Here is a 15,000-nt window from a genome sequence, read left to right on the forward strand (position 1 = left end):
AGGCTCTCTACTACCTCTAATGCAATTTAATATATGCTTTATCTTATCCATGCTTTTTAGGCAGCCTGGATTTTAAAGGCACGCGCACTAACTGAAATGGTGTACATAGATGAAATTGATGTAGATCAGGAGGGAATTGCAGAAATGATACTGGATGAAAATGCTATTGCTCAAGTTCCACGTAAGTCTTGGTTTTTCAGTTAAGTAAATAAAATGCCATTAGGAGGAGCAATACTCTATTTTTTTTATATATGAATAAGGCATTATACACATGAAACACGTATATATGTGAAAAAATATTACCTTAAGTAAGTGGTCTCTTTTCTGCCTTATAGTACAAAGACACAATTTAGTTATATTATCTTAAACTTAAGGTGTGAAATTGATGTGTAACCATTTTTCAATAGAAGCTATTTTACGTACTTCAAAATATTATATAAAAATTCATTTTATCTGAACTGCTCATCTAATATATCAAAAGATTGTTTACCTAACAGTCTAAACACAGGAAGCATCCAGACAGCAGAAGTGTTCTAAAAGGATGTTTTAAAAAAATGGTAATTTGAAAACATTGCTTCATTATAATAACTGAAGATGATTTGCCCTAATGAATGATGTGAGGTGATGGAGTGGTATGCTGGGCTGTGAACGCCTATCAGGATTGTCACCAAAGCCTAGTCCCAGCTTGCAGATGTGCTGGTGCACGTGATATTGAATGATTACCATGACATATAGTGGTCTTGCTGGTAACTGATTACTTGTGACAGTTATCAGTCATGTATACATGTTTGGAAGGTAATAACTGTTTTAATGCCTCAATGGAAATTAAGGGGAAAAATACATATGTTTCATGTTAAAACGTCTTTTTTTCCCCTATCATTTTGCTCTTTTTGAGTTAAAATATCTAAATCCTAGATATTGGGGGTAAATGGTCTTTTATTCGGGGAAGAAGTTTGTATGAAAAATAAACTGTGAGTTTAGAACCATCATTTTGATGTGTTCGACCTTTGGAGCCTGCCTGTCTTGGGTTTGAATGCTGGCTCTACTAACAGGTTGACCTGTTTACTTAACTCTCTAAGCCTTTGCTAAGTGGGTTAATACTATTTACCTTACAAAATTGGTGTGAAGTTTAAATGTGGTAGCATAAGTAGCTTGAGAGGTACTCAATAAATATTAGTCTCAAACATGTTTCCCTAAGATACATTTCTTATTATTGTCTTTTTCACCAGGCCAGCACATTTGTGAAAATTGCGTTAGCTGACAGTTTTTATAGATTAATAAATAATACTATAAATTGAGTTCTCCATGTCGTCTCGTAGGTCCTGGAACATCTTTAAAACTCCCTGGAACTAATCAGACGGGAGGGCCTAGTCCAGCTGTCAGGTCTGTACAGTAGCTCCCTATTTCATACCCTCTGCCACTAAGGATTGACCAGACTGTATGAGAATCTTCCTTTATTGATCTTCTTTGTATTTTAACAATTTATAATCTTCACACAGGCCAATCACTCAAGCTGGAAGACCCATTACAGGTTTCCTTAGACCCAGCACACAAAGTGGAAGGCCAGGCACCATGGAACAGGCCATCAGAACACCCAGAACTGCCTACACAGCTCGGCCCATTACCAGCTCATCTGGGAGATTTGTCAGGCTGGGGACGGTAAATTTTCTCGCCTTTACCTGGCCTTGTATGACCAAAGAAATTTATGTTATGTTACATCATTTTTCTCTATTGTCATAGTAGAGAATTAGATGGAAGATTTTTGAAGATGATTCTGTTTACCTGTGTTGGCTTTATACTTTTATGCACGTTAAACTCAATTTATGTTTCAAGAGAAAGTTTCAGATTTCTTATTCTATCATTTTCCCCATAGGCTTCTATGCTTACAAGTCCTGATGGACCCTTTATAAATTTATCTAGACTGAATTTAACAAAATATGCCCAGAAACCTAAATTGGCAAAGGTAAGTACTTAAGATTATTCTATGTTGTGAAGTAATGTTGGAAGAATTATCATAATAATAACACTGCAGGAAATGGATTAAAATTTGTGAAGGAAAGACCTTGTCTTGATTGAAATGGAAATGTTTAATTACTCTAGTATGTAAAATTTCTCTTAGCACTGAGTTAGGGGGAGTCAATCAGAAATAAAGTATATATTCCATTATAATAGGAAATTATTTTTCTCCTAATAAAGAACAGTGATTTATACAAAGAAAGCAGATATGCAGTACTGTCTTTTGGTAATGATGCTTAGGAGGTCATCTGTATATGTGTGTATTTTTTTTTTTTATTTTTCTGTTTGGATTATTCTCAGAGAAATCATTTTCTATTCTTGTAGGATTTTAGGACTGTCAAAAAGAAGATAAAAAATATGTTCTCATTCTAATTAATGATTAATCAGGCATCTCAATAAGGATTACATAAGCCAGACAGTGGCAAGCCAACTACATTAATAATTCTAACTACTCAAAGATTAAATTGCTCCTTTAAATTGAAGAGGAAGTGAGAGTGAGAGAAAGAGAGAAGGAGGGAGGGGGGAGGGAGAGGGGGAGAGGGAGACGGAGAGAAAGGAGGGTGTCTGACCTTTCCAGTATAGAGAAATTTGGAGGTGGGCGTGGAATAATTCAGAGCCAGGAGCAGTTATTTTGTGGAAACTGGTGTAAACCTAGCTCAGGTTTTTAGCTGCAATCTCTCTGAATTCTGTGCATGAGTGCTGAGCTCATTCATATTATCGGTTCTACTGGCATTTAACGTATTTACTAAATATAAAACACTCTAGGGAAAATGAAAAGGGACACTAGCCATACAGACTTGAAATTTAAATCAGAAAAAGAAATGCCAGTTGGTAAACAGGGAATCAGAGTATAATAATACAGATAGTGCTTTTTCTTAATTTCTTTTTTGACAGCATTCCAGTCAGCTTCATTGAGCAGAATCATGCAGCTTTACTTATTTCTCTTTCCTTTATGAGGAATATCTGGCTCCCGACTTTTTTAGGCCATTTACTGGAGGTGGCTGAATGGCAGCTTGATACCAGTGCTCTTTTCTAGCCAGGGAGTACAGTCAATGGAGGCATTTCCCTCAATTGAACTAAGACGCTTCCAGGACAGAAATGGCCTATGTTACAAGATTTAGACTGAACTGTATTTTGCGCTTACTTAGTGTGTTGTAGAAATAGTGCCAGGTTTCTCTACCTTTGATCCCCAACGTGCCTCGACTTACTAGGACTCGTTTCTGATGCTGGCATATTGCTTGAAGTACCTGTGGTGACTGCTTGACGCTGTCTTGGGTGTTGTAACATCCTTTTCATGGCAGTCGTAGCACTGACTTTGCTCTTAACTTTTTTTCTTTATAAGAGCAAATGGAGGTTTAGGAGTACTTTTTAAAAGAAAGCCTTATCCTGATTTCTTTTTCCTTTTGTTTGGTTGCCTCCAAGTCTTCTCAGTTAATAACCTTGATATCTTCCGGGGGTGCTATCCTCTTTGCAAGCGTAAAATAATGGTGTTATGGACGAATGTAGTACCACCAAGAGGTAGTCCAGAAAGTGCTTATTTAAATATCTAGATGAGTTGGGTGAAGTATTAGAATAATGGTTCTCAGCCCTGGCTGAGCATAGAGGCATCTCCACATTAAGTAAAAAACACCCCACTTTGCAGTTAAACTCTACTTTGTTTCAGAAGGAACTTCCTGATTTTCCCATATGTAAAGTGTCATTATTAATATCTTAACCACTGTATAATGCATGCAGTTTTATGACAGTCCTAAAGTTAGTCTTTTCATTTGTCTCTTTCTAATGAAATAGTATGTGTAGTATGAAAAAAATTGTTGAATTATTTGAGCTTTCCAGTTTGTGTTCTGTAAAAACAGGGATCAGTTATAAGTAACCTTATTTTAAAATGAGAGACTGTAACAAATGATGGATAGACCCTTTGCTTATAAATTCCAGGCACTTTAGAATACTGTGTTATTTTGGTTCAATCCAGCTGATGTCAAAATGACCTTTGAGTTTTGATAATAACAATCGAGTGCCTTTGTTAAAATCTAACGGTTTTTTGGTCATTTTTTTTCTTCACAGGCTTTGTTTGAGTATATCTTTCATCATGAAAATGATATTAAGACTGTAAGTTTTGAATTTGTGCTATTTTTTCTTGTTATTTTTCTGACTTTGGGGATTTAGATTCTCAAATATTCTATTTCTTACCTTATAAACAGATGAAATTGTTGAAGACTGGAGAATTACTAATACTTTCAAATCCACTGTCGTTTCGATAGGAAAATTTATATAACTATAGGAGTGGTAAGACTGCTGCCTGATCCATAGAGTAGATCGCCCTTAAAGAGCAGGATACAGATAACGGAGAATGCTGCATAACATATTTGTGTTAAAGCTCATTTTTTATACTAGTAGTTGGCATTGTTGATCTGTTTTTTCCTTTGGTCCACACAGTGGTGATAGGGTTCCCAATACATGTATTTCTGGTTTCTTTGTAGTGTGCCCCGTCTCTCCCTTTAACATTTTATGATAGAAAATTCCAAACATGTGCAAGTAGAGAATATAAATCGCCTGTATCACCATCACCCAGCTTCAACAATAACCAGTGATCCATCATCTTGGTAGCCTCTTAACAGAGAATTTTAAGGTTATATGCATATGACTTCTTCATCTGTTTCAATTTTTGCATGCTAATAGGCACATGAGCAGGAACTTCACAAATTTTGTCAAATTGAATGTAGTAAATTCTGCAGTGTCTAATGATAGTGTTTTCTGTCATTTTTCCCTTTCAAGGAAAAAGCTTTATACCCATAATTGAGTATGCAGAAAGACAAAAAACATTTTCATCAATTGTATTTCCTATATGTTAACCACTATGCTATATACTAGGAAAACGTATAGCAATACGGTGTTTTTTCCTGCTTCTACAAGCCATGTGATCTGGCTGAGGAAATAAAATTGATATAATGAAACAATTGAAAAGGTAATTGCCAAACTGTGAAATTGATTTTTTTCCCCTATTATTATTTGGTAACAGAGGGGTTAATATTAGTAAAGATCCATAAAATCAGTGGGATTTTTTTTTTTGGAAAGGGAGGAAAAAAATTTAAAAGAAGGGTAAAAACATAAGCAGGGTATGGAATGAGAAATAAATAGGTCACATCCTCAAAAATGGGAGCGTCAGAGAGCCATTTTAATAAAGAAAACAGTGACCAAACTTGATGCTAGATTTAGTCTGGATGACAGAGGAGAGACACAGGTCAAATCTGCCTCCTAAAGGTGCTATAAGAATGTTTTACTAACAGAAATGAGATAATTAGGGAAGGAAGTCAGTTTGTAAAGAAGCAGAATAATTCACTGGAAGGCATTCTGAGTTTGAAATTGTGCACGGTTGTCCCGGTGGAGATGCCCTTGCATGTACTGAAGCTGTGGCACTAAAATGGGAGAGCCTGGGCCAGATACGCCGAGTACAGGAGTTACCTGTAGTGACTGGTAGTGGATGTGGTGACATAGAGAAAAGAGCAAACTAGGGCTGGGGCAACTGAGAACCGTGCACATTTCTGTCAATAAAAGTCAATACATGCCATTTTCACTAAATATAAAGTTGGTCAGAGGCTGTCAGCGTGATACATAAAATCATATAGTTGTACTGTCATTGAAAAGAAACCTTCAAATACCATCCTATTTCATACCTGAGTACATGTTTGTAATTACTAGAGTATCATAAAGCTGTAGCTTGAGTTTTGGAAGATTAATTCACTCACTGCAGAGACATTTATTCTTTCATCCAACATATTTTGAGCCACTGCAATGTGCTAGGCACTCTCCTAGGCCCTGAGATTACAGAGTGAGTCAAACAGACAAAATCTCTGCTCTTTTGGAGATTTTGGTTGGGCAACGAATAGAGAAAATTAACAAATTTAAAGATATATAAAATGTCATGGGATAAGTAGTATAAATATAAAGCAGAATATTTCACAGAGTTGGTTGGATTTATGAAGCAATCACAAAGGAAAAAAGACTCACTGGTTCATATGTATCTCTATACAGAGGCAGAAACAAAACCACAGGTGAAAGGCCAGTAAAAGGGTTAAATATGTAGCTCAAGTATGATTTTTAAAATATTAGTGTTTCTCAAATATTAAAAAGCTTATTTGAATTTCATAGAAAAATTTTTATAGAAATGGAAACCCAAATAACAAGCAATTTGCATTAGAGAAAATACTAGTAAACAAGCACATAAAAGATGTACTTTCTCACTGACAACAAAAATGTAAGTTAAGGAAATTTTGGACCTACAATTTTACATTTATGGAATTTGAAAAAAACTGCTGGGGAAGAATGGAATAAATTGTTATATCTAATAGATGATATTTTAAATGATATAATAATTTGGAAAATGATATGATGATATATAGCAAGTATCTGTAAAGATATTTATTCAATTTATTTCTGTAATTCACTTCTCAGGTAATTTCACTAAAAATTAATGTGTTATATTTGCAAAGATGTTGATTGTCACGTTAGTTGTAGTAGCAAAAAAACCTGAAAAACAATCTAAATGTTCCGTGACAGAAGATGAGTTTAGTAAATTATAATAAATTACATGATGGAATTTTATGCAGCCATTAAAATCATAATTAATAAAAAGTAGGCAGAAACATTTAAAGTGTTTATTTTATAATGTTAAACCAACAAAGTATACCACTTAGTGTGATAAATAGTATTATAGCTCTAAAAAGATGTATTTATGACAGATACTAGAAGGTATCACCTAAAAATGAAAATAATAGTGTTATGAAGTTAGGATGTATTCATTCTACAAATATTTGTTCAATGCCTATGTTGTGCTGACAGCTTGGATTATAACAGTGAATCAAAAAGCTTTACCTCGTTAGCACTAATGGCGATGATCTAATTTTACCTTTTTTTCTCCTCACATTTTCAATAATAATGTTATACAACTTTTCTTTTATAAACTTAGCTATAAATTAGGAGCAATAATAATAAACTAAAATGTTTGTAATTATATGCTCCTTGTTATTTTCATCTGCTTGCCCTCAATAAATATACACTATTTTATAGAACCTAAAATTAAGCAAAGTGTTTTGTTTTTAGTTAGTGGAAAGCATGAACTGTTGGTTCCTCTGATTTCCCTTTTTCTTCATTGATTGATTGATTGATTGATCATTTGATTGTATTATTCTTTAAACAAATAATTATTGAGTGCCTATGTACTGGCACTCTGATGTGTGCTATGTATACTGAGTGGGACAGATGCCCTGTGTCTGTTTTCTTTCTCTGTTATAGGCTTGCCATGTTACCCTTCTTTAATGGATCAGATCGTTCCATTAAAATGTCCCTTTAGACTTTACCACAAACATTATTTTCTGAATAGAAGGATTTAGATAATGATCACAAAGCATGTATTTTTATACCTTTCATATGCTTTAAAACTTAAGCTGGAAAAAGAAAAAAGGAATTCTGTGTTTTAACCTGACGAAGAAATCAGAAGTGCTTTTATGCTAGTAACTTTGGGTGGCCTCCAAATTTCCTTGTAAACAAACTGTTCTATGCAAATAGACTATTAGAGACAAACAGAGCATATTGTGAAGTAAATTAAATATTAAGAAAGAATAAAATTGATCTTCCATGGAAAACTGTATTTCTCTCTCTGAGTTAATACTTTTCACTTGTTGTAGGGCAGTATTGTTACAACTAAAGTGGCTGGTAGGTTGGTGGTTCATGTTTGTTTGCAGACAAATATGGAGGCTCCTGTACATCTTATATATAGGATAACTACAGGGAATCTTCTGAAGTGGTATTTAAATGTTAAGAAAAAGTAAAGTTCGTCTATGGAAAACTGTATTTCTGCCTTTGAGTTCTTAATAACTCCTTCCCTTCCTCTCCCTTTTTGGGGCAGTATTGGCAGTTAGTTGTTGACAAAACTGAAGTGGCATGTAGGTTGGTGATTCGGGAATCTTTATTTCTATATGCTCTTTAATTTCATCATCCTGAAGTTGTCGCTACTACAACAATAGTGAAGGGATGACTGTTTTTTTAAACTTCAGTGGTTTGGAGCACTGTTACTTAGGAAAGTCATTGGGGATATTCACAAATATAATATTGTCTAGATCTGCCAAAGTTCTCTGTTCTTACGGACTTTTATAAACTTATGCCTTTTATTTATGACATTCTAGGTCTTTATTAATATCTAGATATTAGATTGATTAAATTATTCAAAGATCCTTAAATATAAGTATATAGTCATTAATTTTAAAAATGCTGGGAAAGACTAAAGAAACATTTTCTATCACCACAAAATTTTTCAAATGTTAATAGCTTTAATTATGAATCTTAATACTCTGACAGTTTTGTGTAGTTCTTAAGTTATTTTCAACATAAATCAGAAATAAAGAATAGAATTAATTCAGTAAACAAATAATTCTTGAGGGCCTCTTAACAGCAGAGCAACATTCCTGAACAACAGAGATGTGTAGGAGATGGGTGCCTGTCCTCAGGGAACTTCGGGTGCATTTGAAATAGTCACACATGATTTTGTTTAGTGTAGCCTCAGTCTTCAGATAAACAGTGATCATTAAGAATATGTGCTTTTTTAAACCATTTTTATTCTACATCAATAATTCATATTAATTTCCTTAATTGGTATAGCATAGACATATGGGTTCTACATAAGAACCAAATCTGAAAGCAAAATCAGTAGCCTATAAGAAGCACTAAATCTAATCTTGGAAAATTAGAATATATTAAGAAAAATTTAGAATGGCATTTTCCTGAAAAATAGAGAACTGTTACATTGAACATGAGAGTGAATATGATCTGTTTGCGGGAACAGCCCTTTTAAAAGATTAAGTTAAAATGAATATATTCAGATATCTGCAACGAACTCCTAAACTGAGCTGCTAGGTTTTCTAGCATTTCCAGAGATAATGATAATTGAAATTATACTTTTTTCTCCATCTTTTGCTTCTATTTTTTACTTCTGGCTTGGAGAAAAAAAGAAAAATAAGCATGTGAATGTAGTATGTGGCTTGTTTTTAATTTCCATAGCTTTCAAATAGAGGTGATGTTGATTTTTCAAGTCCATTAGAACCTCAGCATGGCAACACCATCCCTTTATGAATAGTTTGCATATTTAGAGTCTCCCCTGGAGCGAGGGAAGATGGGGAACACAAGGGAAGTTATTAATTTTGCAGTAGGAGATTCAAGAAGCTCTTCTGGCATTCATTTCAGAAAAGAGTTAATTTTAAGAAATGAACAGTAATATGGGATTCGTTCTGAGATAACGAACTGAAAATCTAAGTTGCTTAAACTGAACTGTTGGATATCACGATTATATTAACACTGACTAAAGAATAAAAGTTTTTCAACCTTAAGAGAAAGAATAATAAGTATTATAAAAATGAGAATTCTTTTTTAACTAACAACCTGAGTCTTTATTCACCAAATCTTTATGTGAGCTTCAGATTTCTGTGAGCTTTAAATTTGTGTAAAGATTGATTTGCTTTCCTCTTTGTCCAAATAGTTTCCACTTTTTTTTATATAGAATCCTAATTCCTGATTAGCTGTCTCTTGTCTGATCTTAAATAAACACTGGAAGGAACAAACTAGAAGACATTAGAGAGAGAGATAAATGCATGTAAAATATGAAAGCAAATTGAGACGATCTTTTTTCATTCTCAAGCAAAGGAAAATCTGACCTTTAGAATTACTGGAATGTAAGATGATGTCAGAATAACGATGGTTGTTGAAGATAGTGGTTACCAAGTACCCCAGCTTCTTTCAATCTTCTTCATGATCCTGTTTTCAAACCTTTTTGTCTCTCCACACTTGATCTTTCTCTGTCTCTCTACATCTGTCTTTAAAGTGGGGCCTGCAGTTGGGCCTGCTTTACACAACAAAGGTTTGACTGCTGCTGATTTTGGGGGCATTTTGGTGGGGAGAGTCTAAAAACTTAAAGATTTTTTAGTATCAATTTTATACCTTGCATATTAAAATTGTATTCAAATAGACCGTACGTCTGCTTCCCTTTGATCAATGTTTACTTCTCATCTGCTGTCAGCCCTCTGGTCTGGAACTGATTATTCAGGGAAAATTGGTGGGGCCATCTGGAAACATGAGCAACTTGAATTTCTGTCTGACTTCTAATGCGTGTTTTGATTGATGCTGATTACATGGTTTATTTCATTATTTATTGTTTCTGTTTACTGTTAGAAAAGACAGTCCTAATCTAAAATGAATTGTTTTCAAAGGCTTTGGATTTGGCTGCCCTTTCCACAGAGCATTCTCAGTACAAGGACTGGTGGTGGAAAGTGCAGATTGGAAAATGTTACTACAGGTACAATTTTGATTATTTGTAAACAGCAACATATTTTAGAGTCTCAAATGTGGTAACCTTTTTGCGGGGGGGATAGATTCTTCCTGAAGAAATGAGGACTGTGTCTTTCGCTTACTTGAGAAAGCATTTACTTAGCAATCACAGGATAGCACTAAGAACTGACACCTTTAGAATAATAAAATTTTAGAGCTGGGAACGGGAAACTTTGAGACCATCAGGTCCAACACTCCTTTTCAGACGAGGAAGTTGAGGCCAGAGAGAGGCTGTGACTTGCATCAGGAATCGGTTAGTAACAGACATGGGACTAGAATCGAGTCTGTTGGTTCTCACTCCACTCCTCTTGTACTTTACAGTTAAGAGGGAGTTTGTCCACACATTATATTATCTCACTTAAATCTCACAGGACTTAGGAGGTGGTTGCTATTAGTAGCCCTTTGTCCAGATGAGAAACCTTGAACATCAGAAAAATAAAGTGACTTGCCCCAAATCATATAGCTAGTATGTATGTGGCAGAACAGGAACTGGAGCTCAGCTTTCTGATGCCAGTTCCTTTATTATTTGCACAGTTCCATAGTGTTTCTCTAGGATCTGAATATTCTTACACTAATTCACTTAATGTTTAAACACACTTTTAAAGCAAATTAATTAAGGGATCAAAAAAGTTGTAATTTATTTTATAAATATTACACACCACTAGTAAATAAGATCTGAGACTGTTGCCTGATACTGAAATACACTTGAAACATTTGAAAAATAGAGATAAATGAGTAATTATAGTTTATAAAGATAAATATGTCTTTTATTATGCAAAAACAAAGTAGACCAGTTACTGTGAGCATCCTTCAATAGTTATAATCTTTAGTTGTTAAACACTGTTTGGAAACGTAAATAGAATACAAATGATGCTTATTTCTCTACTATTGAAATTCAGACTACTTTCCATTTAGATATTTCACAAAGAACTCTTAAGTATTTTTTCCTGCTGTTAGATTGAGGAAGTATTTTCTGCTGAAAGGTAATTCTGGATTATTATAACATCAGACTCTTATGAATATAATTTCTGAAGATAAGCTTGAAATCTTGAACTCTTAAGCAAAGCTCTCAGAAATCTTTAATAATTTTAAAAAAGCACAACTTGGATTCTGTCTGTCATCCATATAGCATGGCATTTAAGTGAATGTATTTTGTTGTATTATTGTTCTCTTTTGTTTCTTAATAGCTTCTCATTTTTATTATTCAGCATTCATTCACTCACAGTAAAGTATTTAATGAGCAGCTACTCTGCCAAGTGGAGAAGGAGGGAGTTTACAGATATTTATTGGATAGTCCCTTCCTTCAGATGGTTTATAGTTGAATGGAGAAGCGAGAACAGGAAACAATTATAAATGTGTTTCCATTATGATACAAGCAAGTGCAGGGTGAAGTGGGAGAGAAAGGGCTTCTGACTCCAACTGGAGAGGTCAGGATGGATAACCAGAGGAGGGAGCCCCAGATTGACTTCTGTCTCTTTGCTCCTGATGGTTAAGTTCTACTGGTTCTTCCTTTGCAGCAGCCCTTGCAGTTGCTCCCTTACTACCTATTCCCACTCCAGTGCCCTAATCCTGGCTTTTAGTGTCATTTGTTTGAATTGCTACATTAACTTCTTGTCTGGGTTTTCTGCCTCCATTTTCTTGCCCCATCAATCCTTCCTATATACTACAGTCAGAGTAGCTGTTGCAAAAAAACAAGCAAACAAAACAAAACAAAACCCCAAAACAGCTCTTGTTGGAGTCTGGTTAATCTCCATGAACTCTAAAATGAAGCCTGGATTATAAGTGTGGCATCCATGATTTTTGTCTCAGTCTACAGCTTTGCCCGTGTTTCTCACTTCTCCTGGTCCTTACTGTGTTTTCCTTTCCATTTAAACTGAACAACTCAGCATTCTGCTGATGAGCTGTGTACTCTCCTGCTTGTGTGCTTATGCCGATGCTTTGCCTCACCCCCGCCCCACCCTTCCTAGCTGTCAAAATCTTGCCTGTTACTTCCTCCCTGAAACTGTCTTGGTTTGCTCCTCCTCTGTGCTCTCAAAGCACTTTTTCCCCCCATTGGACATAATACAATTAAATTTATTTGTAAACATGCTTTGTTTCAGTCTTTGCTGGTGCCTTCAGGACATGGTTGTTATCTTCATTTTTGCAACTCCTTACCATCATTAAATGTGCATGCAGTTGGTGCTTGACAAGGTTTACTGAATTAAATTAAAGAGAAAAGTTGGCAGTTGGTGGAAATTATCTCTGGACTCTGACTCTTTGATATTGGCCTGTGTTTATGAACTTTACTGATGTTTTCATTATTCCTAGACTTTCTTTATACGTGGTGCCCGCTCCATTTCCTTTGCACAAGAACCCGTGTGGTAAATTCCTTTTTGATAGAACTAGAAGAAATTGTCTCTTAAGGGTGCAGTAATAGAATACATATGACCCATCCTTCTTTCCTTTCTTTGGTTTCCAGGTAGTTTAATAGTTCTGATTGCTTTTCTGTCTGTTTTTAATTTGTTTATTCTTCTACCTCCATTATGTTTTAAAGATCTATTTGTTTTCATATTCTTATTTTATATGCATCTTTTTATTGTACTCCCTCTTAAATCATTTTTCGAAGGAGACAATTTATTAGTTAAAAATATACAGACTCTCATGGATAAATAGGTGTTCATATAATTCAGTGACTGAACTTCAACTATGTGTTTAAGACGAATGTTCAGTTGAAGCTTTGTATATAAATATGGTATTGTTCAGAACTTAAGAGTTCTCTCATAACATTTTATGAATACTCCTTATAAAAGATGTGGGACCTTTGAAGAGGTAGGGGCTTGTGCCATATCACACATCCTCTAACTCTAGGCCAGATTTGGGGGTCAATGTTAACCTCTTTGTCCCACATCGTCCAACAGCTATTATAGCCACACCAGTGCTTGAGGCTTAGGTTTGGAAAAAAGAACAAAGTTATTCTTTCAAGCCTTTAAATCAAAGTAAAATAATGGGACATATTGTATATTGTTTTGACTTTCTTTCACAAAATAAAAGTGTTATCATAAAGTGCCTCAGTAGCTTGTAGATGTCCAGGGATGAGTAATTATGACAAAGCCCAGTGGATCTATTAAGGACAGACTGAAGTGTACTCTAATGATTGATTTAGTGGTAATAAAATATTCCCTGGGAAGAAGAAGTGGGTGTTGACATCAGGACACTTACATTTAGGCAGAGAACAAATCTCAGATTCATAGACTAGCACAATCAGTATAAGATACTAAAAAGGAAATAAAATGATTGTAGAATAATAAAATGATATAGCTGTATTACTCAAGTGGCAATTACTGTTTACCTCGAAATTGTTGAAGACTTTAAAAATTGGCTTTTGCAAAATCAAAAAATACCTAGAGACAAATGAAAGTGGAAATACAACATACCAAAACTTATGGGATGCAGCAAAAGCAGTTCTAAGAGGGAAGTTCATAGTGATAAATGCCTACTCAAGAAACAAGAAAAATCTCAAACAACCTAACTTAACTAAACCTCAAGGAACTAGAAAAAGAACAAATGTAGCCCACAGTTAGTAGAAGGAGGGAAATAATAAAAATCAGAGCAGAAATAAATGAAAGAGAGACAAAAGAAGACAATAGAAAAGATCTGGAACTGAGAGCTGGTTCTTTGAGAAGATAAACAAAATTAACAGACTTTTAGCTAGACTCACCAAGAAAAAGAGTACTCAAATAAATAAAGTCAGAAATAAAAGAGGAGATGTTACAGCTGACACCACAGAAATACAAAGGATCATAAAAGACTACTATGAACAATGGATAAATTCCTAGAAATATACAACCTTCCAAGACTGAATGATGAAGAAATAGAAAATCTGAACAGACCAATAACTAGTAAAGGGATTGAATCAGTAATTTATAAACTCCCTCCAAATGATATTTCAGGACCAGACAGCTTCACATATGTATTCTGCCAAACATTTGAAGGAGAATTGGTGCTAATTTTTCTCAAACTCTTGACAAAAAATAGAAGAGGAGGGAACACTTTCAAATTCATTTTATGAGGCCAGCATTACCCTGATACCAAAACCAAAGATACCACAAGAAAAGAAAATTACAGGCCAGTATCACTGATGAACATAGATGTAAGCCAGGAAATGGAAACAACCTAAGTGATGAATGGATAAGGAAATATATAATGGGATATTATTCAGCCATGAAAAGAATGAAATCTTGCCACTTGTGATGGCATGGATGGACCTTGAGGGCATTATGCTAAGTGAAATAAGTCATATAGAGAGACAGATATCGTGTGATCTCATTTGTATGAGGAATCTAAAAATAAAAACAAAGCTCATAGATAGAACAGATTGATGGTTGCCAGAGGCAAAGGGCAAGGGGTGGGCAAAATGAGTGAAGGGAGTTAAAAGGTACAAACTTTGAGTTATAAAATAAGTCATGGGGATGTAACATACAGCATGGTCATCATAGTTAACATATTGCATGTTTGAAAGTTGCAAAGAGAGTCAACCTTGAAAGTTCTCATCAAAAGAAAAAAATTCTGTTAACTATGCATGGTGATGGATATTAACTAGATTTATTGTGGTGATCATTTTGCAATATATATACA

At 34.7% G+C, this 15,000-nt stretch overlaps 1 protein-coding gene across 2 annotated transcripts in view; it reads left to right on the plus strand.

The window, feature by feature from the left end:
• Positions 1–15,000, plus strand: part of TTC8 (tetratricopeptide repeat domain 8) — a 46,227-nt gene that overhangs the window by 13,334 nt on the left and 17,893 nt on the right. For both annotated transcript variants that reach the window (XM_010989157.3, XM_064486178.1), the window contains 6 exons: positions 61–181; positions 1,320–1,383; positions 1,500–1,659; positions 1,874–1,963; positions 4,078–4,122; positions 10,269–10,354. In XM_010989157.3, the coding sequence (XP_010987459.3) occupies positions 61–181; positions 1,320–1,383; positions 1,500–1,659; positions 1,874–1,963; positions 4,078–4,122; positions 10,269–10,354 (566 nt within the window). The remainder of the gene's footprint in view (positions 1–60; positions 182–1,319; positions 1,384–1,499; positions 1,660–1,873; positions 1,964–4,077; positions 4,123–10,268; positions 10,355–15,000) is intronic.

The sequence above is a fragment of the Camelus dromedarius genome, chromosome 5 (genome assembly GCF_036321535.1).
Source record: "Camelus dromedarius isolate mCamDro1 chromosome 5, mCamDro1.pat, whole genome shotgun sequence".
Lineage (NCBI taxonomy): Eukaryota > Metazoa > Chordata > Mammalia > Artiodactyla > Camelidae > Camelus > Camelus dromedarius.